Source organism: Bubalus kerabau, chromosome 17, assembly GCF_029407905.1.
Source record: "Bubalus kerabau isolate K-KA32 ecotype Philippines breed swamp buffalo chromosome 17, PCC_UOA_SB_1v2, whole genome shotgun sequence".
Taxonomy (NCBI): Eukaryota; Metazoa; Chordata; class Mammalia; order Artiodactyla; family Bovidae; genus Bubalus; species Bubalus kerabau.
Genome location: NC_073640.1, coordinates 58098202 through 58125460, shown reverse-complemented (window position 1 = coordinate 58125460; position 27259 = coordinate 58098202). Strand labels below are relative to the sequence as shown.

Below are 27259 nucleotides of genomic sequence, written 5' to 3'. Positions count from 1 at the left end.
GTCATAGCAGGTGGAAGCTGGCCGTCTGAAGCCCATTCCCGCTTAATTGGCTTTACAGAGATGTCACAGAAAAGACAGTGAGCAGACAGAGAAACCATATGGACACACCCATGGCCCCAAAGACAGACGTTTTTACCTTCAGGCCCCTCCACAGAAACAAACAAATAAAAAATCAAACAGACTTTAATCAGGATCCAACATTTTAATCATTTTCACTCCACAGGTGGCCAGCGAAGGGAGACCTGGAGCTCCAGTGAGTGGGCAAGGGGAGGACAGAGGACCGACACAGAATTAGGGAGCCCTCTTGTTCTGCCCCCACTTCCTTTGACACTGTTCCTGGCTTTAGGAATCCCTAAGGGACAGCTGAAGAACCAGCCTTCAGAAGACTGGCCCAGGAGAAGGAACCTGGAATCTCCTGAAAGATTTGACTCCTTCCTCTGTCCAACTCCTAGAGAACTCTCAGAAGACCCCAGGAAGGTGTTGGTGGGGGGGCGCTCTTAGAGTCTTACTCCCATTGGCCTGTGTCTGTGGCCCCCCCGCCCAGATTCTATTACTGCCTCTGAATCATTTGCATAAGACACGCCCTCCTCTGTGAATGGAGAACTTGGTGAGGCAGGGAGAGACTCTACTCACACTTGAGACCCCAGCCTCCAGCAAAAAGGGTGGGAGCCGCTGCAAAATGCCTAATGGACACTGCATCCTGGTCCCAGTGTTTACACAGATCCAGAGCACAGTGCCGTCTCCTACCTGCCCCTCCCTGGCAAATTTTCGCCTGGATCAGGGGATTGACATCCGTCCCGTATGTCAATATATGTTGTCTTTCTCTGTTTAGATATCGATTCCACAGTGGATTCTGGGTCTAATGTCCCAGCATGACTCAGACCCAGGAGAGACGATGAGTAAGCCATCTTTGGGGGCTCTAGTGATCTCAGGGTGCCGCTCATAGTTCCTCCTGACCTGGCATCATCTGATGCCACCCAGTCTCTCTTTGCATCGTGCCCCTTCTCCTGACCTTGCTTTCCGCCCTGGGGGCCTGGAGCCAGCTTGTCCTGGCTAGTGAGCACAGACGGTAAGTGTCTCTTCCTAAGTTCAGGGACCTCAGCCTGATGCCTTGACATCAGCCACAGTGGGAGTATTTACACCACAGAAATGGGCAACAACGACAAACCAGGATTTCCTCTTCCTTCCGGAGCCCGTTGTTAAGCACCTCCCAGCATACCACTTCCTTCCCACACTACTTTCTTTCACTCCTGGCCTCGTGAAACCCACCAGTGAATGGCTCGTGGCTCCTGCCTCCCCCACCCAAAAATAAAAGTACTCAGATTGAGAAAATAGGTGCCAAAGTACCAAACTTCCAAGAGTGTTGGAATGCCTGCATCCTTCTTCAGATTCTTACACTGCTTGTCTCTGTGGCCATGGGTCAGGCTGTATTCAAAGAAATACAGTGCTGCCCCAGGAAAATCTCCCAGGCCAAGCTCTATTTATAGTCCAACCCCACAGTCGAAACTGAAAACAAAACCTCTAAAAGAGGGAGTGTGAGTGTGGGATGTGGGGCTGCCCCCAAATCCATTTCTCTTGCCCCACGCCCGTCTCTTGTATATTTACAGGTGGGAAGCCTGTCCACCTCATCTTCTCTTGGAAATAGCCACAGTCATAGCCGGTGTACCCATGCAGCAACCGTGATTCTTCCAGTGTTTAGGTGAAGTTCACCTTTAAAAAAAATGCTAAAACGAAAGAAAACAAACCAGACGTGAAACAGGCAACTTGCCTTCCATTCTTCCACCAGATATGCCCATTTCCAGTGTCGTGAATGAATGATGAAATGTCTTTAAGAAGAAACTAACAAGAAGAAAATACGTGTGTGTGTGTGTGTGTGTGTGTGTGTGTGTAGCCCCCTAAACCTATCATGTAAACCTGACATCTGTGAAATCTGGAAAATTGCCAAATGAATTGCTGAACTTAACAGTATAGTTGGTCTAAAGGTTCCATCCTGGGGCTTCGTAAAGTCTGTCTTTGGAATTTCTAGAAGGATCTCTACCCATGAGCTACAGAAGTGTCCCCGAATGGAAAGTTAAGGAATCCAGCCTCCCTACCTGTTTGTTCAACAGCACTGTGATTTTCTGACCTACACACCCCGGGTCAACTGCAAGTTTGGTTTAATTTCATCTCAGGGTGAATTCTCAGCACCAGTTTCTGGAGTCTGGGGCTCACGGTTTGAAATGCCGGCTGGACTCCGAATGAGACCACCTTGGGGTTGAGAGGATGACTAAGACCTATCGAGCTCCCCGGGAGGAAAGGGGTGGACTGTGTTGGTCACTGGAGCCAAAGAGGCCGTGACCTTTGGAAGGACTTCTGCCACTTCCCCCGGGATGCTGTCCCAGGGCAGGTTGGGACAATGTGCAGGGGGGACAAGAGATGGAGAGAGGAGGGTCTTCTACAAGATCTGAAACTTCCAGGCACTCTGATCCTTGTAGTCCAGGGGGTCCATGGGATTGTAGGTGAATTTCCAGGTGCCCGTGGGGTCCTTGAACTCTAAGCTGTCCACAGGGCTGTAAGTGCCATAGCTCTGGCCTGACAGGGAGGTGGGGGACTGGGTCAGGGAGGGCCCCACGGAGGGGCCTGAAAGGGGGCTGAGGGCCGGGCCCCCCAGTGGGGGCACCATGGGAGACAGGTAGGGGTCCAGGCCACTGAAATAGGAGCTCGGCGACCCATAGGCTGAGGGAGAAGAGCAGAAAGCAGAAGCAGGGGCGTAGGTCATGGCGTAGGGCGCTGAGGTCAGAGAGGGGCCCGAGGCCACTAGCCCTGCCCGCTGCGCCTCGGGCAAAGGGGACTCTGAGGCCGGACTCCAAATGGACACCGTGGCCACTGCCGTGGTGGGGGAGCCCGAGGGCCCAGGGAGAGGGGGGCTGTAGGAATCTGAGATGCCCAGGGGGTCTGGACAGACATCCGTGGAGGACCTCGGGGATGTGCCTGCCTTCCTCTTGGCAGGACGAGCCTTGGCTTGCGCCCCTGGGGGCTGCTGCTGCTGTTTCTGCTGCTGCCGCTGCTGCCGACATTTAGCCCTGCGGTTCTTGAACCAAACCTGGGGGGCGAGAGGGGAGATGAGGGAGGGTGAGTGGGCAGGAGGCCCAGGGGAGCCTTCGTGATACCCAGGAGTGGTGATGCCTATCCGTGAAGCATGCCAGAGTCATAACTCTCCACTTTGCAATTGGCTATGGGGCACTCTGGGGGCTTCCCAGGGGGCTCAGGGGTGAAGAATCCGCCTGCCGATGCAGGAGACTTGGGTTTGATCCCTTGGTCAGGAAGATTCCCTGGAGAAGGAAATGGCAACCCACTCCAGCATTCTTGCCTGGGAAATCCCTTGGACAGAGGAGCGTGGTGGACTACAGTCCGTGGTGTCACAAAGAGTCAGACACGACTGAGCAGCTAAACAACAACACGGGGCACCCTATTCATCCACCATCCACCCAATTATTTATATATGTGGTTGTACAGTCACACACATACCATCATATACAATAGACACAATTGTACATGTATACATTTGTGTGTACATACATAATTACACACATATATACACATTCTTCCAGCCAATCATACGTACATACCTGCTATCATGTAACATACAAATATACACCTATACATTCATCTGTCCACCTAATCATTCATATATACATGCAGACATACAATCATACATAAGTACATTCACCATCTAATCATATGCACACACATAACAATCATGCATAAGTACAGTTGTATATATATACACACAATGATGGGCTTCCCTGGTGGCTCAGATGATAAGGAATCTGCCTGCAATGCAAGAGACCTGGCTTTGATCAAGGGAATGGCTACCCACTCCAGTGTTCTTGCCTGGAGAATTCCATGGACAGAGGAGCCTGGTGGGCTACAGTCAATGGGGTCGCAGAGTCTGACATGACTGAGAGACTGACACTTTTACTTCACATACAATGATACACACTTTCATCCTTCCAATCCTATGTACATATGTACACATATTATCATACAAACAAGCATATATACATTCATATATACATCATACATACATACAATCAAACACACACATATACACTTATCCATCCATGCATCCATCCATCCACCCATCCATTCATCCATCCTTCCATCCATTCAATTATTTAATAAACATGTATTCTTCTACTCCTTTGGGGACACAGCAGTGAAGCTGACATTCTAGTTGAGAGAGACAGCATATAAATAAATGGTAAGGAAGGAAATCACATAGAATTTTAGAAAGTGATAAAGGCTATGGGAGAACCAATTGAGCAGAGTGAGGTGGAGTAGCAGAGTTGGGATGGCAGGAAAAAGCTGCAGCTTCTAATGCCAAGGGCAGTGTACGTCTCATTGACTGGCAAGGTGACTAGATTGGTTGATAAACAAAGACTTGAACAGGGTGTAGGGAACGTATCTTCCAGGTAGAGGGAGCAGAGAGTGTTCTTGGTGGGAATGCTAAAGGAAGGACCAGGGGCAGGGCTGATGGAGTAGAATGAGAAGGGATAGGCATGCAAGAGAGGAAGCCAGTGAAATAATGGGGATGAGAGATTAACAGGACACTGCATGACTTCGGCTCTTCCTCTGTGACCTCTCCCTCTTCCCTCCGCTCTGGATCCCAGGGACCAGGACATCCCACCTGAACCCTGGACTCAGGCAGGTTGATCTTCAGAGCCACCTCCTCACGGGCATACACGTCCGGGTACTGAGTCTTGGCAAACAGGGCTTCCAGCTCTTCCAGCTGGCTTCGCGTGAAGGTGGTCCGTTCCCGCCGTTGCTTTCTTGGGGCGCCTGGGGTAAGGACAGAAAAGCAGGACCTTCGGGTGACCTGAGACCCCGCTCTCTGCATCTCTTGATGCAAGGTCCTGAGAAGGCATGGGATGCCGACAAGGCTCTTCTGGGTGTTCTTCTGCCCAAACTAAGGGGGTGCTGATTCCCTCAACTTCTAGACCTCACTCTGTCCTCCTGGGAAATGGGTTCTCCCTTTGCCTGTCCTTAGGGGGACTCTTGCCTCACCCCGAGGAGAACTGGCTTTACCTGTGTAAGAAGGTATATGAGTTTGGTTTTTATCCCCTTTCTAAAATTTCTTCTGCACTAAGACATTCTCTTGAAACACGACATTTGGGATATCCAGCCATTTGGGGATATCCAGCCTATGAAAGAGGCAGGACCGTAATGGTCAACTTAATAAAAGAATAATACCATCAAAAATAGAACGCTTCCTTCACTAAGAAATAAAGCGTGCTGACAGATGGGAATTCCTCTGGGTCCCCCTTCCAGATGGCTTCCCTCCCTCACCCGAGAGGGAACCACTGTCCTAAATTTCTGTGAAGACCCACATGCTTTCCTGCATCCCTGAGACATGTGGGGTGGTGCTTTGCATTTACAGATGAGCCCGTTTGGCTGGTGTATGGCCCTGATGTCACTCTTGTAAGTACCCATCCTCTTCCTGAGGGCAAGGGACCCCAGAAGATGGGGGCCAGCTGGGGGTGGGGGGCGGGGAGGACGACTGTACTCACTGGGGTAGGACACAGCTGGGTGCATCAGATCCACACTGGGGCCACTCAGGGCCAAGGCGTTGACGGAATAGTGGGGCCCCGGGTTCATATACGCCATCATGATCTTCGGGGATGCTGGGGCCCAGGTCAGGGGGCCTGCAAGAAAAGGATGGGTGGTCACAAACTCCCCAGGTCATCACTGCCTCAGTCTCTTCCTAGATATGTGACCCCACTCTGTGCCTGGGTTTCCTCACCTATAAAACAGCCCTCTGCTTAAGGTCGTCAAAGTGTCACTGGGGCTCTGTAAAGCTGAGATCAAAAGCTGCAATGAGCATTCTAAATGGAAGCTCTTATTCCTACTCTATGCTTTAAACAATCTTCTGACCTACTCCCTTGTCCAAGACCTTTCCCCTCCCCGTGTGTTAGTGTTAGTCGCTCAGTCGTGTCCGACTCTGCAACACATGGACTGTAGCCCTCCAGGCTTCTCTGTCCATGGGATTGTCCAGGCAAGAATACTAGAGTGGGTTGCCATGGCCTTCTCCAGGGGATCTTCCCAACCCCTGCTGCTGCTGCTGCTGCTGCTAAGTCACTTCGGTCGTGTCCGACTCTGTGCGACCCCATAGACGGCAGCCCAGCAGGCTCCCCCATCCCTAGGATTCTCCAGGCAAGAACACTGGAGTGGGTTGCCATTTCCTTCTCCAATGCATGAAAGTGAAAAGTGAAAGTGAAGTCGCTCAGTCGTGTCCGACTCTTAGCGACCCTATGGACTGCAGCCTACCAGGCTCCTCCGTCCATGGGATTTTCCAGGCAAGAGTACTGGAGTGGGGTGCCATCGCCTTCTCCCAACCCCTAGGACCTCAAAAAAGATGTTCAGCCTCACACAGAATCATGACGAGTAGGGTGACCAGTGGTCTCAGTCTGCCGGGGATGGAGAGCTTTCTAAGGATGTGGGATTTCAGTGACAAATCTGAAAAGTCCCAGACAAATCGGGATGGGTAGTGACCCCAAGGGAGTCACAGTCAAATGACAGCAAGTAATGATCTCCCATGACTATTTTTGACCCATCAAGTTGGCTAAGATCAAAGAGGCTTGGTAACTCCAGGGCTGGCCTCAGAACAGGCTTCTCGTGTCAGATGGGCGACAGTGTGGATGGAACAAACTGCAAACATTTATCAAAGAAAAATGCCATCTTTCCTTGGTCCCAGCGATTCGCCTTCAAGGTGCCTCGGCCACCTCATCAGAAGATGGGAACAAACAATAGCACTTACATCTTTAGGTTGATGTGAGGGTCAAATGAATTATTACTTAAAATAGCACCTGACATGCAGCAAATGCTACAAAACTGTGGCGGTTATTATGATTTGCAAGCGGACATTTGCATAGATCTTATGCTCGGATACTTCTTATTGGAGTATAGTTCATTTACAATGTTGTTAGTTTCTGGTACACAGCAAAGTGATTCAGTTCTGTATTTTTTTCATATTAGTTTCCATTACAGGTTATTACAAGGCAGTGAATAGAGTTCCCTGCGCTCTACAGTGGGTCTTCGTTGTTTCTCTCCTTTATATATCGTAGTGCGTTTCTGTTAATCCCAAACTCCTAATTTATCCCTCCCCACCCAAGCTAGGATTTTTAATGCAGCATATTTATAATTGCTGCAATGTGGAAGCACCCTATACGTCCACCAAAGGGGACATAGTAAGTAAGTTATGTAATTTAAGTAAGTTATGTTACGATTATGGCACATCCGGGCAAGAGAGTACTATAAAGTCATTAAAAACTATAATTCTCTGTGAATGGACTTGAATCGACCTCTAGTATATAGTTAAGGAAAGATTATCCTGGGACTTCCCTGGTGGTCCAGTGGTTAAGAATCCACCTTCCGATGCAGGGGATGTGGGTTCAATCCCTGGTCGGGGAACTAAAATCCCACATGCTGTGAGGCAGGTAAGCCTGAGCACCGCAGCTACTGAGCCCATGTGCTCCGGAGCCAGTGGGCTGCAACTAAAACCCAGCACAGCCAAATAAATAAATTAAAAAAAAAAAGATTATCCTAAACTTAGCAATGAGACAAATGGTTGACAGCAAGTCACCTCCTGGTTATCTAGACAACCAACCCAAGCATTAGATCCTTTTCTAGGGGACTGTACCCTTGTTCGGAAGAAGGCAGTGGCACCCCACTCCAGTACTTTTGCCTGGAAAGTCCCATGGATGGAGGAGCCTGGTAGGCTGCAGTCCATGGGGTCGCTAAGAGTCGGGCATGACTGAGTGAATTCCCTTTCACTTTTCACTTTCATGCATTGGAAAAGGAAATGGCAACCCACTCCAGTGTTCTTGCCTGGAGAATCCCAGGGACGGAGAAGCCTGGTAGGCTGCAGTCCATGGGGTCGCACAGAGTCGGACACGACTGAAGCGACTTGGCAGCAGCAGGCAGTACCCTTGTTCAATTAATTCTTCACTATTGATTAGGATCCAGACCCTGACAAGTTCAATGGCAACTTTCAGATGTTTGGTTGCCAATGATTTGTCTCTGGTAGAAAAGATAACCTCGGGGTTACAGTTTTGCTGCCTGTAGAACTTGAACTAGTTTTGTACCTAACCTAACCAGCTTTTTTCAGCACACCTTTTCCAAATAACAGTATTAACCTCTCTTCCTTGAATTCTCCTTGGAAACAGCCAGTTCACGACTTAAATCTTTGTTTTTGGTTTATTACATGTGCCTAAGAGTCAGGTTTTTAATTTTTTATTACATTTTGGCAATACAGGGGTGTGTGTCTGTGTATTAGATATCATATTTTACCAAATTATGGGCTTCTCTGGTGACTCAGTGGTAAAAGAATCAGCCGGCTAATGCAGGAGACACAGGTTCAACCCCTGGGTGGGGAAGATCCCCTGGAGCAGGAAATGACAACCCGCTCCAGTATTCTTGACTGGGAAATCCCATAGACAGAGGAGCCTGGCAGACTACAGTCCATGGGGTCACAAAAGATTCGGACGGACATGACTGAGTGACTAAACAACAAAAACCACATTATATATACAACGTATATTCAAAGGGAAAAAAGTGCAGTGCTGTGTATATTAGATATCATTTATTACTACATTATATATACTATGTATGTGTATATATATATATATCAAAGGAAAAAAACAGTGTGTATAGCATGCTACCTACCACTTGTGGTTTTTAAAAATATATACATACATATATTTCTGCCTGCCAATGCAGGAGACTTAACAGACACAAGTTCAGTCCCTGGGTGGGGAAGATCCCCTGGAGGAAGAAATGGCAACCCACTCCAGTATTCTTGCCTGGAGAATCCCACGGACAGAGGAGCCTGGTGGGCTACGGTCCATGGGGTCGCAGAGAGTTGGACATGACTGAAGCAACTGAGCACAGCATATATACATATATTTATGCATTCCTATTGCATAGAACATTCCCAGGAAGAAGGACACAATATTCAGTAAAAGTGGCTGCCTCTGAGGAGCTGTGTTGTATCCATACCTTGTTTGACAGTTTGGATTCCTTTTTAACCACGTGTGTGTAAATTACCCTTTCAACAACAAAGCCAACAATCCCACCTATTTAAAAGAGAGAGAGAGACGTTCTCCAGGGCTCCCTATCGCCCTAGTTAAGATGACCTCAGCAGACCTCTCAGACTCTCCAGAAACTTCCAATAACTGTTCTGGACCAGGAATGCCTCTCTCCCAGCCCAAAACCCCCTCTCACCAGCTAACTAACCCCTTCTCCTCCTCCAAGACACAGCTCAAACATAATTTCCCAGGAGAGCCAGCCCACACCCTAAACAGGATGTGTGTGTCTCTCTCTCTCTCTCTCTCTCTCACACACACACACACACACACACACACACACACTTTCTCCTGTTCTTCAGGAATCACACGTACTAAATATGACATATTTATAAGTATGTTTGCCTGTCTGTCTCCCCTAATCCAGCTACCTGAGAATGGAGACTAGGAACATTTTAGTCCCTGGGGTGTCCCCAGCATGCCCAATAAATATTTGCAAAATAAATAAATGCTTACAATTGGATGGTGTTTATGTGAGCTCCCACCTTATCCCTCTCTCACTGCCCTGTCCTTCTCAACCCTCATTTGCAAGAGTTTCATTTATCATAAATTGAAGTTCTGCTGTCCACTCAGTAAATACTTTCTGAAAATCAATCATGCTCTAAGGTCTAGGGAGACAATAAGAAATAAGACACACAGCATCTCTGCTCTCATGGGATTGAAATTTGAGGTTCTGATCAGGGAAATCAACATCGAACAAGGAAATAGACTTTTCTTAAGAAACTCAAAATGCTTCCAGAGAGTTTTAAGAACTCCAAGGAAAATTAAATGGGGTAGTAAGAAATTAAAAGATGATTGCTCCTTGGAAGGAAAGCTATGACAAACCCAGACAGCAAATTCAAAAGCATAGATATCACTTTGCCAACAAAGGTCCATATAGTCAAAACTATGGTTTTTCTGGCAGTCATGTACAGATGTGAGAGTTGGGCCATAAAGAAGGCTGAGTTGCTTTTAAACTGTGTTGCTAGAGAAGACTCTTGAGAGTCACTTGGGCAGCAAGGAGATCAAATGAGTCAATCCTACAGGGAATCAACCTTGAATATTCATTGAAAGACCTGATGCTGAAGCTGAAGCTCCCATACTCTAGCCACCTGGTGAGAAGAACCAACTCATTGGAAAAAACCCTGATGCTGGGAAAGATTGAAGGCAGGAGGAGAAAGGGAAGACAGAGGATGAGATGGTTGGATGGCATCATTGACTCAATGGTCATGAGTTTGAGCAAGCTCCGTGAGACGGTGAAGGACAGGGAAGCCTGGCGTGCTGCAGTCCATGGGGTCGCAAAGAGTCGGACACAACTTAGTGACTGAACCATGAACAACAAAATAAGAGAGTGATAGGGGTTTGAGGTGAGGGTGAGTCGTCTGATTTAGGTGAATGATCAGGGAAGTCAGATGTCAATCAGGGCTGCCATCTCTTGAAGGCTTGACTGAGGCTGGACAGTCAGATTCCTTGGGGTTCATTCCTATGGCTGTTGGCAGGAGGCCTCAGTTCTTGCCGCACAGACCTCACCACAGGACTGCTCAAGCATGCTCTGGGGAAGCATGATCAGGGAAGACCTCTCTCTAAGGAGGTGAATTTGGGGCTGCAAAATGAAGGACTCTGCATCCGCTGTGAGAGGATCTCGGGGTAGAGGTCTCTAGGCAGAGGGAGCAGCAGGTGCAAAGGTCTGAGGCTGGAATCGTTTCATCTCATGGGAGGAGAACCAAGGTGTCCAGGGCTACTGGAGCAGAGTGATCAGGATAGAAAGTGGATTAAGAGTGGGTGGGACCTGATAGAAAGGTCTCGGGGACGCTCGGTGTCAATACTAATCATAAAAGTAGAAACAACACATAAATCCTAAGAATCAAGAGGTGTCCTAGATAATAACTGGTATTTACACCCTAGAGTTGCCCCCTCCCATGGAGCAGGGCTGCATCTGCAACCAATAAGATATTGTGGAAATGACAGTGTGACCTCTGAGGCCAGCCCTCTCTCTCTCTAGCAAAGCAGCTGTTGTGCCGAACATGCTTTTGCAGTCCTGTGGCAAGGTCTGTATGGCAAGAACCGAGGCCTCCTGCCGACAGCCATGGGAATGAACCCCCAGGAATCTGACTGTCCAGCCTCAGTCAAGCCTTCAACTGACGGCAGCCCTGATTGACATCCGACTACAACGGAACGAGAGACCCTGAGCTGGAATCATCCAGCGATGCTGTCCCTGGATTCCTGTGACCTCAGAAACTTTTGCCTGTTGTTCAGTCACTCAGTCGTGTTCGACTCTTTGTGGCCCCGTGGACTGTAGCACGCCAGGCTCCCCTGTCCTTCACCATCTCCCAAAGATTGCTCAAACTCATGTCCGTTGAGTCAGTGATGCCATCCAACCATCTCGTCCTCATCATCCCCTTTCTCCTGCCTTCAATCTTTCCCAGCATGAGGGTCTTTTCCAATGAGTCGGCTCTTCACATCAGGTGGCCAAAGAATTGGAGCTTCAGCTTCAACATCAGTCCTTCCAATGAATATTCAAGGTTTATTTCCTTTAGGAAACTATACAACATCATGAATATGTATTTGTTTTAAGCCGCTAGGTTTGGGGTTAACTTGTTACACAGCCACAGATAACTAATACACAAGATTTCCCAATGCAACATGGCATTGGGTCCTCAGCCCAAGCCTGGGTCATAGAGACAGCATTACTATTATGTTCATATTTTATAATTGAGAACATCTGCAGACTCAGGTGCTGGGACTTGCCTGGGTCACTCAGGCTGTGAGTGGGGACCACCCCCCTGGAGGTCCTGTTCTCCCAGTTCCCAGCCTGGATCCCCTCTGTCACCTTCCTTTCCTCCAAGGACTGATGATATTTCATCAGACCCTCACGAGAAAAGGGAAACAGGGAGCCTGCTGAACTTGCCCTCTAAGGACAATTCGCAGAGCTTGGAACAAAAGCATCCATTTCTAGGGCTTCCCTGGTGGTACAGTGGATAGCAATCTGCCTGCCCATGCAAGAGACACAGGTTCGATCCCTGATCCGGGAAGATTCTACATGCCTTGGAGCAATCAAGCCCGTGAGTCACAGCTACTGAGACTGCATGCCCTGGAACTTGTGCTTCAAATCAAGAGAAATCACTGCAGTGAGAAGCTCATGCGTCTCAACAAAGAGTAGCCCCTGCTCACCGAAGCTAGAGAGAGCCTGCGCAGCAAGGAAGACCAAGAGCAACCAAAAATAAATAAATAATTTTTTAAAAAGATCCATTTCTAAAAAAAAAAAAAAAAAGATCCATTTCTACTGTCCTCACCAGGGAATCTGCATCCAGTTGCCCGGCTAAGGGGTTGGTCTTCCAGGAAAGCCTAGATCTCTCTCCCTGGGAGCATCCCATTCTACAGGCAGGAAACCTGAGTCAAGCAGCTGATAATGATAATGACCTCCAAGGTTGAGGGTTTGCCCACTCTACAGATCATCCAATAAGCAAGCGTGTGGTGGACGAGACATCAGCAAAGAGCGATAAGAACATAAGTGATGTCAGACACCCACTGAAGTCCTTCTCTGGGTCTGGCAACTAGATGAGGTGGTCGATGATATTAGACCTTCCGGGACTTCTCTCCTCCAAACAGGCTTTGTGTGTACAACCTCCAAGAGCACAGACAACAACCACAGTGTCCATCTTTCATTGAGAATTTGCAGTGAGCCTGACAGCGACCCTTTATCATTCTGCCAGGCTAATTTCAAGGCAGTGATGTTTCATAGTCCCAAACAGTAGAGCTCGGAAGATCACTGTCCTTGCCTTGGGGACCAACCAGTGGGGCCTGTTGCTCAGGGCTCCTGGGGTTCAGCAGCTCTGGAGCCAGACTCCCACCTGAGCAGGTGCTCGGACAGGTGAGGTCTGAAGGCTCACACCCACCTTGTGGGTCGTCCTGAAGATAATCTATGGCTGGAGAAACCAAGGCTTGGGGAAGGAAGGCGCCTGCCCCCGGACAGGCAAAAAGTCCTCCATCCATTAGGACCTCCAGTTGGAATCCCCAGCTGCTCGGGAACAAGATCTCCAGGAACAGTGACCCAGTGAAATCGTCCCACAGGGCAGGTCTTACTGCCACTTCCATGCCACCAAGGAGGACACCGAGGCTCCAAGAAGCAGAGTCCCGGGTCCCATCACACAGGCCGGCAACAGAGCCAGCACCCTCCCTCCCCAGCCTGCGCCCTCCCGACCACCAAGCTACATGACCTCAGGTTGCTCCCCACAGCCCCCTGTGGAGCTCACAAGCCCACTTCTCAGATGAGGGAACTGAGGCTGAAGGGGGTTCTGTCCATTTCTGAGGACACACAAGGGTGAGTGGCACAGTCAGGAATAAAACCCAGATATCTTGGATTTCAGAGCACTGCCTTGTCCCCCCAAAAAATGCTCAGGACCCCCCAAAGTGGGATGAGGCCAGCCCTCTCCCCTGCACTCACAACAAGCCCAGGTCTGAAACATGAGCTTCCCATGGCTCATCCGAATGGATCATGACAACAACTTGTCATTGTCCCCACTTTGCAGATGAGGAAACTGAGGCTCTGAGTGACCTCACACAGACCCACATGGCTCCACCTCAGTCCGAGCAAGACCTACCCCCCAGCTTTGTCAGATCTCTGCAGCCCGCACTGGCTCGGTCACCCAAGAGACAAGGAGCTGACCATGTTATGTGGCAGCCTGGATGGTAGGGGAGTCTGGCAGAGAATGGATACATGTGTATGTAGGGCTGAGTCCCTTTGCTGTCCACCTGAAACTATCACACCATTATTGATCGGCCATACTCCAGTACAAAATAAAAAGTTCAAACATTAAAAAAGAGAGAAGAATCTGGGGGTCGTGCTCACCACCCAGGATTGGACATGGGGAAAGCCAGAGCCTCAGGGGACAGCGAGGTCCCCAAATAATCAATTTGCCCCCATTTCATCCCCAAACTATCGCATCCCCAGCCCCCTGGGGTAGTCTCCTAGTCTCCCCTTCCTCCTTCCTGCCGCAGCCACAAAACCTTCCTGCTCAGTGTATGTGTCTCTCCGACTCTATTTCGCTCATCCCTCCATCCATCCATCCATCTATTCAACAAATACTTAGGCATCCCAACCACACAGCAGGCGCTGGGAGGAAATCAAGGTTCACTGGGGGAAACGGGCAATGAGTAGATGAACGCACACATGAAGAGGGAGTTTCAGGCTGTGCTAAGTTGTAAGGAAAGTACAAGGAGATGAGCCAAGGAGTTGCCTTCAGGCTGTGAAAAGCGCCCGACCCTGGGAGCTGGTGGGCTTGGTCATGTCACCTCCCCAACAAGCAGCCCCTGAAGGAGTCTGTGTGCCATGGGCCAGCTTCTCCTGTCCATCCTTGCTGCCCCTGGCTGCCATATTTCCCCAAATGTCAGGACAGACACTCTGATCCCTGTACAACCATCCAGCCAACATCATACACTCCCGCTCCTCAACCCTGTGCCAGACCCTGAAAACACAGCCATGAACAAAATGACCCCACATCCTGAGCCCTCCTCTCCCCTCTCTCGCCCCCACTTCCTCCATCCCCTTTCCTCGGCTGCTCCTGTGGACACTCACCTTCAGAGAGTGGGGACGGGGCTCTCCTGGGGGGCCCGGGGATGGAGTCATCAGACAGCAGGGGCTGAAGGAAACGGGTCCCCTCACATGGGGAGATTTTAAGCCCTGGCTGGGAGTGATGTCATCTGCCGTGGCCTGGATCTCGGAGGGTAATCCTGGCCCCCGGGTGGGGGACTCGACTGGGCGCCAGGAGGTGACATTGGCGGGGAGGGGGAGGGGCGCCCGTCTGCCTAATCCCCTCCTCTCCTCCCCCTCCCCGCCCCCCACAACCATGACATCTTGGCAATTAGGGCTGATGGGGATGGGAGGCCCCAACACCCTGGGACCAGGAGCCTGTACTCCTCAGGGAAGTTCTTCCTTAGGTCTAACTGGAGTCCCTCGAGCTTTGGCTGTTGTTCCATCAAAGAGGAAGGAGAGCAAGGTGGGATGTTCTGAGAGATCATTCGAGAACCGAGGGGCGCGGGGCTCTCCGGCTCCCTCTCCTGGGTCGTCCTTTCTCTCCCCAGCAGTCTGTCTGTCCACTAAGTCATCTCTGCACAGCCCTGTTGTTTCCTGCTCTGCCTCAGTTTCCCTTTTTCTTCTTTCTTTGCCTCGGCTTCTGTCACTTGTTGCTGTTCAGTCGCTCAGTCGTGTCTGACTCTTTGTGACCCCATGGACTGCAGCACGCTAGGCTTCCCAGTCCTTCACCATCTCCCGGAGTTTGCTCAAACTCATGTCCATTGAGTCAGTGATGCCAGCCAACCATCTCTATCGCTCCTTGATATCAACTTCTCCCATTTCCTCTCCCCCCGACCCCCGCTCTCTCTCTGCCTGTGTTATCTCCATCTGTCCCTCCATCCCTCCAAGCCCTTCGTCTTTGCTTGGGATTTCCATGCCTCCATTTCTTTTTGCTCTGACCCTCAAGGCTCCTGCCAGTCTACCTTGAGTACCCCCTCTCTCATTCTTCAGCTCTGGGTCCCTCTGGTCCTGTCTTTATTGATTTTTCTGTCTGTCTTGGTCCCTCTTGCCGTCTCTCTCATTCTCTCTCTCTGAGTCCCTGTTCCTGTTTTGATTTTGGTCTCTGTCCTTGTCTCTCTGTGTCTATAAGCATATGGGCTTCCCGAGTGGCTCAGATGGTAAAGATTCTGCCTGCAAAGCGGGAGACCCAGGTTCAATCCCTGGGTTGGGAAGATCCCCTGGAGAAAGGAATGGCAATCCACTCCAGTATTCTTGTTTGGAGAATTCCATGGACAGAGGAGCCTGGCTACAGTCCATGGGGTCACAAAGAGTCAGACACGACTGAGCGACTAACACACACACACACACACACTTGCCTCTCTGTGACTCCAGTCTCTCCCCCACCCCACCAGCACCTCTGTCCTTTACCCAACCTTTTAAACTTCAATTTCTGTTCTTGTTTCTCTCTCTTCCCTGTCTCTTCCTCTGATTCTTGCTTTCTTTCTCTCTAGTTCCCCCTCCAATTCTTTCTCCCTATCTTGATACCTTTCTTGATCTGTACTTCTGACTCTCCTTGTTTCTGCCTCTCTCTGAATTTTCTCCTCTCTGTCCTTTTCAGGGTGTGTGTGTGTGGATATAAATATCTCCCTGAGCTCCTGACCCCACGCGGGTGTGTTTTCCATCCCAATGTATCCCGACACCTACCTATGTGCGTGCGTGAGATCTCAGTAATCCCGCCTTGTGGCTGGGTCATTGTGTTTCACCATAAGGGGCCCTTTCTTCCTTCACCCCCCACCCCCACCAACCCCCTGCCAGGAGAGATTAAGGCCAGCAGCCTGGCTGGGGAATCAGGACCCGTCTCATTAGCTTGAGCCAGGGGTGACAGGGAGAGAAGGAGGGGCCACCTGACCCTCAATGACCGGCCAAAAGGCTACTGATAGGAGGACCCAGTCCTGTAACAGACCCTCATGGCCCACCGGAGAGGGGAAAGAAAGCTGGTCATCAGAGAGAGGAAGAAAGAACAGGTCCTCGGGGACTGCCCTGGAGGTCCAGGGTTCAAGAATCTGTGCTTCCACTATAGGGGCACATGTTCGATCCCTGATCTGGGAACTAAGATCTCACACAAGGGGCTTCCCTGGTAGTTCAGTGATGGAGAATCCACCTGTCAGTGCAGGAGACACAGTTCAATCCCTGGTCCGGGAAAATCCCGGAGCAACTAAGCCCGTATGCCACAACTACTGAGCCTGTGCTCTGGAGTTCACGCTCCACAGCAAGAGAAGCCACTGCAAAGAGAAGTCCAAGCACCGCAACAAAAGAAAGGCCCTCGCAGCAACAGAGATCCAGCACAGCTACATTAATTATTAGTTTTTTTTAAAGATCCCATATGGGAAAAAAAAAAAAAAAAAGGAACAAGTCCTCAAAAGCCCCCAGGAGAAGTTGTCAGCTCCTTTTTATCACTTCCCCCAAATTTTCCCACCCAGAGTCCCACTAGGCTGGGTAGGTGTGGGCAGGTGGGTTTCAGGTCACGCAGGTGGTTCTGGGATGTCAATTAAGCTGAGTCTAAACCCAGGCTGCTCCTCCCCTGAGGCAAATAGCTTTCTTTTCTCATCTACACCCAAAAGAAAACTTTGGCAATCAGCCTTGCCTTCTCCCTTTTTTCCTCAGCATACCCCTCCTCCTCACACACAGATCAGATCCACCCATAAATCCTGTCATCTCTTCTTTCAACTAACTGTCCAGCTAAAAATTACTGCTGGGAGAAAGGAAACACGACTCAAGTCAGTAGTGACATATGGGCTTCCCTAGAGGCTCAAGATGGTAAAGAATCTGCCTGCAATGCAGAGGACCCAGGTTCGATCCCTGAGTTCGCAAGATCCCTTGGAGAGGGGACATGGCAACCCTCTCCAGTATTCTTGCCTGGAGAATCCCATAGACAGAGAAGCCTGGTAGGCTACACTCCATGGGGTCCCAAAGAGTTGGACATGACTAAGTGACTGACACATATGCCAGGATGACAAAGATCAAAGACACATTTCTTGGGACTTACTTCCCTGGTGGTCCAGTGGCTATAGTCAGCCATATAGTCGACATATGGGGCAGACAGTCTGCCCTCCTAGAAAAAAAGGAGAAATATTTTCTTGACCTCAAGAAGCAGGCAAAGATTCCTTGAATGGGACACGGACAGCAGTAACCATAGGGGTGGGAGAAGGGAGGGAGGTTCGAGAGGGAAGAAACATGTACACCTGTGGTTGGTTGATGTATGGCAGAAACCAGAACAATATTGTAAAGCAGTTGTCTTCCAATTAAAAAAAAAATCTTTTTAAAAATCCAACTTAATTAGAATGGGGAACTTCTACCCTTCAAAAAACTTCAAGTTAAAGAAAATCCTAGCGTCTGTTAGAAGATATTTGCAAAACCTTATAGCTGGCAAAGAATGTGTATCCAGAATACATAAGGAAGACTCCAACTCAGTAATGAAATAGTTGAAAGAGATCCTGCACAAAGTATATACAAATGGCCAATAAGTGCACAAAGGCAGTCTTTGTCACTGGAGAAAGAAACACACACACACACAAGGAGATACTACACATAACTACCAAGATGGTAACAAAGAAAAAGATCAACATCACAAATGTTGGTGAGATTGTGGAACAACTGGGAACTCTTGTACTTTCTGGTGGGAATGGCATGGTCCCACATTGGAGTACAGTTTGGCTGTTTTCTATAAAGATGAGTTATTTTAACCTCATAAGTAGATCCACTCTAGGTATTTATCCAAAGGAATGAAAATGTATGTCTACCATAAGACTTGTACAGAAATGTTCATGGAAGCTTTTTTCATGTCCCAAGTCCCAAATGGAAAACAACCAAATGTCTTACTGAGCTGTAAAAGAACAGAGTGTGACACAGCCATGAGATGGAATATTACTCAGCAATGAAAAAGGAACAGTCTACTACATGTATTACATCATGGATGATTCACAAAATCTTATGCTGGGTGAAAGAAGCCAAACACAATATATTTATTTATTTGGCTGCACCTTATCTTATTATGGCACAAAGGATCTTTAATTGCCACATACAAACTCTTAGTTGCAGGATCTAGTTCCCTAGCCAGAGATTAAACCCCTGTCCCCTGGATTGGTAGTATAGAGTCTTAGCCACTGGACTACCAGGGAAATCCCCAAAATAAATCTTTAACCTTTGTCATTCCTGGCATGTGTTAGTCACTTCAGTTCAGTTCAGTTCATTCGCTCAGTCGTGTCTGACTCTTTTCGACCCCATGAATCACAGCACACCAGGCCTCCCTGTCCATCACCAACTCTCAGAGTTCACTCAAATACATGTGCATCAAGTCAGTGATGCCATCCAGCCATCTCATCCTCTGTCATCCCCTTCTCCTCCTGCCCCCAATCTTTCCCAGCATCAGGGTCTTTTCCAATGAGTCAACTCTTCATATGAGGTGGCCAAAGGATTGGAGTTTCAGCCTCGGCATCAGTCCTTCCAATGAATACCCAGGACTGGTCTCCTTTAGGATGGACTGGTTGGATCTCCTTGCAGTCCAAGGGACTCGCAAGAGTCTTCTCCAGCACCACAGTTCAAAAGCATCAATTCTTCGGTGCTCAGGTTTCTTCACAGTCCAACTCTCACATCCATACATGACCACAGGAAAAACCATAGCCTTGACTAGACAGACCTTTGTTGGCAAAGTAATGTCTCTGCTTTTGAATATGCTATCTAGGTTGGTCATAACTTTCCTTCCAAGGAGTAAGTGTCTTTTAATTTCATGGCTGCAGTCACCATCTGCAGTGATTTTGGAGCCCAGAAAAATAAAGTCTGGCACTGTTTCCACTGTTTCCCCATCTATTTCCCATGAAGTGATGGGACCAGATGCCATGATCTTAGTTTTCTGAATGTTGAGCTTTATGCCAACTTTTTCACTCTCCTCTTTCACTTTCACCAAGAGGCTTTTTAGTTCCTCTTCACTTTCTGCCATAAGGGTGGTGTCACCTGCATATCTGAGGTTATTGATATTTCTCCTGGCAATCTTGATTCCAGCTCATGTCCAACTTTTTGGGACTCCATGGAGTGTAGCTCACCAGGCTTGTCTGTCCGTGGGAATCTCCAGACAAGGATACTGGAGTGGGTTGCCATTCTCTTCTCCAAGGGATCTTCCCAACCCAGGGATCAAACCTGGGTCCTCTGCATTGCAGGCAGATGTTTTACCATCTGAGTCACTAGGGAAGCCTATTCCCTGGAGCTCCTAAAACCTTTAGGATTTCTTGTGAGGAGATAAATAAAGATGTCTTTTGTTATGTTAATGAGATACCCTTCAGAAAGCCTTAAGTTACTCAAGGATGGACTGTTTGCCTGGGGAACCAATCTTGAGATTAAAGGATTAAAATTGCAGTCCCTTCCACCTCACTCCCACTCTCCACCCAACTACCCCCTCCTGGGATGTAAAAAGAGCTAGAGATTGAGGTCAACTGCCAATGACCAAGGATTTCATCAATCATGCCTATATAATGGAACATCCATACAGCCCCACAGGATGGGGTTCCAGGAGCTTAACCGTTGGTGAACTAGGGCACAACTTTGTGCTGCGAGAGGGAAAGTGTCAGTCCCTTCAGTCCTGTCCGACTCTCTGAGACCCCATGGGATGTAGCCCACCAGGTTCCTCTGTCCATGGAATTCTCCAGGCAAGAATACCGGAGTGGGTTGCCGTTCCCTTCTCCAAGGGATCTTCCCAGCCCAGGGATCAAACCTAGGTCCCCTGCATTGAGGGCAGATTCTTTACCTTTTGGGGTTGGGAAGATCCCCTGGAGAAGGAAATGCAACCCACTCCAGTATTCTTGCCTGGAGAGTCCCATGGATGGAGGAGCCTGGTAAGCTAGTCCACGGGATCACAAAGAGTCAGACACAACTGAGCGACTTCACTCACTCTTTACCTTTTGAGCCACCAGGGTAGCAAATTCCAAACCCCAGAATACAGAGGACAGAAGCTCCTGTGCTTGGGAGCCTTTTGATCTCATCATCTGTCCAGTCATGGTCATGTCCAACTCTCTGCGACCCCATGGACTGCAGGTTCCTCTCTCCTCCACCATCTCCCAAAGTTTGCTCAAATTCACATCCATCAAGTCAGTGATGCTATCTAACTATCTCTTCCTCTACTGCAACTGGCTGTTAAAATCCTTTTATAATAAAGTGATAATTTAGTGAGTGTTTTCCAGAGTTCTGTGAGCCCACTCTAGCAAATTAATGAAATCCAAGGAGGGGATCATGGCAATATCCAATTTACGACTGGTTGGTCGGGGGCACAGGTGACTATCTGGACTTGAGATTGATGTCTGAAGGGGAGGAGGAGGGCAGCCCTGTGAGACTGAGACTTAACTTCTGGAATCTGAGCCTGTCTCTAGGTAGGTAGTGTCAGAACTGAGTTCCTTGCTTGGTAATGTTGGAAGACACACTCTGAGCTGTATAATTCCAAAGTTCAAGAACAAAATATCTGATTTTTAAAAAGAAGAATAAAATTGAATTGCCATGAGACTTATGAAGAACAAAAACTGAAACAAAAAAACTCATTATCATTTAGTCATTAAGAAAATTAACCCTAAAATCACAAAAAACGACCAATAAGCTTTCCCCAAAAAGAGAGAAAAAACAAAAAAATGTTTTTAAATCAGAAAATCACTGCCAGGGCTGGCACATGTGTGGATAGAGAAGGGAGAGTGACTGGTTTGTGGACACAGACAGGATTTCTTTGGGGGATGATTAAAATACTCTGAAATTAGATCATGGTGATGGTTGCACAGTCTTGAGAAAATTCTATAGAAACACCGCTAACGTGTATACTCTCAATGGGAATTTTATGGTATGTAAATGTGATCTCAAATTTTTAAAAAAATCAGAAAAAGCAGTTGCCTGGAGAGGAAGCATTGACTGCAAATGTTCTACATCTTGACAGCATGCCAAGAGTAAGCCTTTGTCAAAATCTGTCAAGCTAATCACTTAAAATATATGCATTTTCTTGTACGTGCATTGTGCCTTGGGATTTCCCTGGTGGTCCAGTGGCTAAGACTCCGCTCTCCCAATGCAGGGGACCCAGGTTAGATCCCTGGTCAGAGAACTAAGATCCTACATGCCACAAAGAAGACTGAAGATCCCATGTGCCGCAACTAGAACCCAGTACAGTCACAAAAAAGTGTGTGTGCTTAGTCACTCAGTCATGTCCGACTCTTTCCCACCCCATGGACTGTAGCCCACCAGGCGCCTCTGCCCATGGGATTCTCTTGGCAAGAATACTGGACTGGATTGCCATGCCCTCCTCCAGGGGATCTTCCCAACCCAGGGATTGAACCCAGGGCTTTTGCATTGCAGGCGATTTTTTTTACCATCTAAGCCACCAGGGAAGCCCAATAATTTTTTTAATTGTGCCTTGACTTAAAAAAAAAAAAGAATATTGGAGGGAAATATTATCTCCAATCTAACTGTTTCTCACTACGTGGACTACTTGAAGCGTAGACAAGGCGGATTGCAGAAGCTTCTTTTTGCAGCCCTATAGTGAACTCCAGGAGTTGGTGATGGCCAGGGAGGCCTGGCGTGCTGCGATTCACAGGGTCGCAAAGAGTCGGACACGACTGAGCAACTGAACTGAACTGAACTGATAGCCCCAGCCTCCATCAGATCTCTGCTCAGGATCACAATTAGAAACCTGTGCCCATCTCTGTGTGGACAGGCTTCTAACCACTCACTCCCCCTCCACCCCCCTGGTTATTCTTTTTGTCCTCACCGCTAGCCAAGCACAAGGAAGGAGCCCAGAAGGCGAGAGGGGCACCCACGAGAGACAGGGTTTCAGAACAGCTGGCGGTGAAGAGCAAGTTCAGTTCAGTTCAGTTCAGTCACTCTGTCGTGTCCGACTCTTTGAGACCCTATGAACAGCAGCATGCCAGGCCTCCATGTCCATCACCAACTCCCGGAGTCCACAGAGAAACTGAGGGAGCATAAAGGACTGAGAGATACAGTGAGATAGAGGAGAGCTACAAAGAGGGAATAAACATCCATTCATTACAATGATAGAACGACCAAGACAGAAAGACACAAAAGAGAAAGAATCTTGGTGTTTGTCAAGAAACAATACCAAGGGCCCATGACTGCAGTGGGAGGGAACGGGGTTAGACCGTGGGGGTGTCTCCAGGTTGTGTGAGATGCTGCAGGACCCTTGCTTCAAGTCACTGATGGGTTTCAGTCTCGGCTCAACCACATGCCTGAGGGCTCCTCACACCTGCACCCCTTTAGCTGCCTAACACATTCACGCCATTTTATTTTCTGCAAAACTCTTATCACTGCCTTTGGATGTAGTACTTCCTGCCTGTCCAGGGGCAGGCGCCTTGCCCCGCCCCCAACCCCCAGGCTTGGTTTCTCCAGTTGTAGATTATCTCCAGGACAACCCACAAGATGGGTGTGAGCCTCTAGACCTCACCTGTCCAAGCACCTGCTCAGGCGGGAGCCTGGACCCAGAGCTGCTGAACCGCAGGAGCCCCAAGCAAGAGCCTCAGGCTCAACTGGTTGGTCTCCAGGGCAAGGACGGTGATCTCCCTGGCTCCACCGTTTGGGATTATGAAACATCATTGCCTTGAATTTCACCCAGGATGCAGAAGACTTAGACAGGCATTTCAAAAATGAAGCTAGCAAATGGCTCGTAAACTCACGACACAGAATGACTTTTCATCTGTCATCAGGGAAATGGAAATTAACAGCTCACACTGATGCCTCTAGGTCCCCTCATGATGGCGAAAAGGGAAGGCTGACAATACTGCATGTTAGATAAAGACATATATGTGTGTAATATTACATATATCATAATTCTATAGTATAGATCACATGACATAGTAAAAATACTACACTTATGCATTTGCATGTGTGTATGAAAATATGTGTGTGTGTATATATATATATATATATATAAAATATGGGCCCAATAGTGACAGCAGAGTCTGTGCTGCTGGACTAGGTCCTAAGGACATTAACTCTGTTACGAGTAGACCATAAGGACACCCAAGGTTCCCAAACGATGGGACCCCAGAGGAACATAGGAATAAGGGCCTCAAACAACCCAGTTTTCTCAGGACTGTCCCAGTTTAGAAGGCTCAGTGGTAGAGAACACACTTGCCAATGCAGATGACCTCGGTTCCATCCCTGAGTTGGGAAGACCCCCTGGAGAAGGAAATGGCAACCCGCTCCAGTATTCTTGGCTAGAGAATCCCATGGACAGAGGAGCCTGGTGGGCTACAGTCCTTGGGATCGCAAAGAGTTGGACATGACTGAGCGCACATGCAGTTTAACACTGGAAGCCCTGCATACTGGGAACCCCTGAGCCCAGACAAATGGAAAGGACTGCTCCCCTTACTGACCAAACTTGGGAGCCTCTTTGGATAGAAGAGCTGGACTCTCCATACTGGCGTGTACACTGGACAGATTGTCAGCTTCAGAGATGAGAATTATCAACTTAGGTCTTCAGAGGAGGAAAACTGAGATGCAGACAAAGGAGAGACTTGCCCAGAGACACATGGCTAATGGCGAAGCAAAACAATATTTGGGCCAAGGTTTCTTTGCCCATCGAAACCAATGCCCTTGAGTGCATTGCTACCCTTGACTCATTCTTAATATGTTCACGGGGAAACAGACACGACCCACGACCTCACCAGCTTTTCAAAATAACTGAGGATTCGGGAAGCTTGGTTATATCAGTTGCTATTTATTGTATTCAAAGTTAAAATGGAGGTATTTAAAAAATGTTTGTAATTTTTAAAAATGTATTTTAAATTCCGTATTTTTTTTTTTAATTGAACGCTTTCCTTGAAAAACCCCAACAGTACAAGGTACCTCGTGTCTTGAGGCGAACCTCAGGGCTCTGCAGAAAATTGCTGGCAGGTCAGACCCTTCCAGAATATTGTCTGAGCAGGAGCCCCAGGTCATCTCTGAGAGCCCTGGTCAGACACACCCAGAGTCCCTCACTTGTACCTCCTTTCCCCATCTCTAGAACTCCCTGTGACTCCAGGGAGACAGAGAGGACAAAGAGGGTAGGAAATCAGAAGTTTCAAGATAAATTTTTTACATCAATCAAGTTGGCCCCCTCCTAACCCTTTCCATGTTGTTGCCCAAACAGCCAGGGAGTGCGCATGCGCGCGCCGCCCCCCTCACCCCTTCTCTCGGGTGGGCTCCTCATCGCCTCTGACGCCCTCCTGCGGCCGCCCTGGCCCCTAGGTCTCCCCACAGCTGGTCCTCTGACCCTGGCCTGGTCCCATTTAGCAAATGCTCCAATCCTCTTAAGGCCAGGCCGGCCTCAGCAGAGCCGAGACAGAATTAGATCAAATTTGCTGGGGGAGTGGACCGTCATGTGATGGGCTGGGGGGAGGGGAGTGGACAGACCGTCGGGATAGAAAGAACATTCCTGCTTGTTTCAGCTGCCACGAGGAGGTCTGAGGCGTCTCACACACTGAGACCCCCCCCAAGAGGAGGCTCGGATGTGGGGGAGCGGCGGGTTGGGGGCACAGAGGGATGGGGCAGGGGCACCTGGGAGCGGAGGTATCTTACTCCCCACGCCCGGAAGAGCCTGACGCTTCTGTCTACGTCTTCACACCATCTCGCCTTTCTTTAAGGGTTTTAGTGTCTCTTCTAGAATCCTTAATTCTTGGCACGTGTGTTTTTACGGGACAGATATTGACAGCCTTTGGGCTGCCCTCAAAAGCTCCCCACCCCCACCTCTCCAGCCTCCCACCCCCACCCCCAATGCCCGCCTTCGCGTTCCAGAAGGAGGGACAATGGTTAGACTCACAAGGTTTTCCAAAACAAAGCAGCAGGCAGCCCCTGAGGGCAAGCTCTTTCTCCTTTAGCATCTGATGAACACTCTGGGCTTCCTTCCCGAGGCTACCAAGCTGCAGACAGCCCCAGGAACTCACGGGTTCCACATCCCCTATTCTTTCCAGAACCTTCTGAATGGGGCAAGGATGAGACCTCATGGGGGGAACTTGTGGAGGCAGAAACCTGTCTAGTCAGGGAGCCAATGTCAGGTTCCACTCTTCCCAGACGCTTGACACTTCGCTGGGAATTTTCAGAACCCCTCCCGCACCGGATTAGACCCCCAGGCTTTTGTTATGCCTGCGGGCTCCCTCCCTTCCAAGCTCTGAGCTCACAGGTGACATCTTTTGCCGTGATTCTTTGAGTAAGTAAGTAAGTGAAGTCGCTCAGTCGTGTCCGACTCTTTGCAACCCCATGGACTGTAGCCTACCAGGCTCCTCTGTCCATGGAATTTTCCAGGCAATAGTACTGGAGTGGATTGCCATTTCCTTCTCCAGCGGATCTTCCCGACCCAGAGATTGAACCTGTGTCTCCCGCATTGTAGACAGACGTTTTACCGTCTGAGCTCACGGAATGCTTGTATTCAGTTCTGCTTTTAGGTTTCTCGGAGCCTCTGCTTACCTTTCCATCAGTCAGTATGTCTCCCCGTTACATGTATGTTTCATGTGTGTTTCTGTTTAAGGACACTCTTTACTACTTATAGTTGATTCTTGCACACTGAGCACATGGCCAGCAGCACTATAATTTACAGGGGAAGGGAGCTTATCGCGAACACCTATTTTCTCAGTGGGACACATCACTGCCTTCTGGAAAGGAACAGAAGACAATTCAGCACTGTGCTTGGGAGTATTTTAAACAGTATGATTGGGACTTCCCTGATGGTCCAGTGGTTAAGACTCCTCGCTTCCAATGCAAGGGGTACAGGTTTGATCCCTAGTTGGGTAACTAAGATCCCACATGCTTTGTGTCGTGGCAAAAAAGTAAATAAATGAAAAAATAAATAGTGAAATCACCAACAAAAAGCACCAAAGTACCATCAGATCAGATCAGATCAGTTGCTCAGTCGTGTCCGACTCTTTGCGACCCCATGAATCGCAGCACGCCAGGCCTCCCTGTCCATCACCAACTCCCGGAGTTCACTCAGACTCACGTCCATTGAGTCAGCGATGCCATCCAGCCATCTAATCCTCTGTCATCCCCTTCTCCTCCTGCCCCCAATCCCTCCCAGCATCAGAATCTTTTCCAATGAGTCAACTCTTCGCATGAGGTGGCCAAAGTACTGGAGTTTCAGCTTTAGCATCAGGCGGGTCATGGTGGAGAGACTTGACAGAATGTGGTCCACTGGACAAGGGAATGGCAAACCACTTCAGTATTCTTGCCTTGGGAACCCCATGAACAGTATGAAAAGGCAAAATGATAGGATACTGAAAGAGAAACTCCACAGGTCAGTAGGTGCCCAATATGCTACTGGAGATCAGTGGAGAAATAACTCCAGAAAGAATGAAGGGATGGAGCCAAAGCAAAAACAATACCCAGCTGTGGATGTGACTGGTGATAGAAGCAAGGTCCGATGCTGTAAAGAGCAATATTACATAGGAACCTGGAATGTCAGGTCCATGAATCAAGACAAATTGGAAGTGGTCAAACAAGAGATGGCAAGAGTGAATGTCGACATTCTAGGAATCAGCGAACTGAAATGGACTGGAATGGGTGAATTTAACTCAGATGACCAAAGTACCATATGATTCAGCAATTCCGCTCCTAGGTATATAGCCAAAAGAACTGAAAG

The 27259-nt window shown here is 48.8% G+C and overlaps 2 protein-coding genes across 2 annotated transcripts in view; one reads left to right on the top strand and one right to left on the bottom strand.

Annotated features, from left to right (window-relative positions):
- The window catches only part of LOC129631317 (tetrapeptide repeat homeobox protein 2-like), a 95323-nt gene that overhangs the window by 59797 nt on the left and 8267 nt on the right, over positions 1 to 27259 (top strand). The gene's annotated exons all lie outside the window — the stretch shown is intronic.
- CRX (cone-rod homeobox) lies at positions 1406 to 14776 on the bottom strand. Its single transcript, XM_055552247.1, has 5 exons — positions 14677 to 14776; positions 5550 to 5684; positions 4670 to 4821; positions 2094 to 3082; positions 1406 to 1724 (listed from the first exon to the last, which is right to left on the bottom strand). Exons 2-4 carry the CDS (start codon positions 5647 to 5649, stop codon positions 2435 to 2437), a joined length of 900 nt encoding a protein of 299 aa, XP_055408222.1. The 5' UTR covers positions 5650 to 5684; positions 14677 to 14776; the 3' UTR covers positions 1406 to 1724; positions 2094 to 2434.

Bases quoted from the DNA above. Each gene is read 5' to 3' on its own strand.
- CRX (XM_055552247.1), bottom strand. From the start codon at position 5,649: ATGATGGCGTATATGAACCCGGGGCCCCACTATTCCGTCAACGCCTTG. The intron at 4,822-5,549 runs GTGAGTACAGTC...TCCTTACCCCAG, and splicing joins CCCAGCTGTGTCCTACCCCA to GCGCCCCAAGAAAGCAACGG. The intron at 3,083-4,669 runs GTGGGATGTCCT...CTCGCCCCCCAG, and splicing joins TGCCTGAGTCCAGGGTTCAG to GTTTGGTTCAAGAACCGCAG.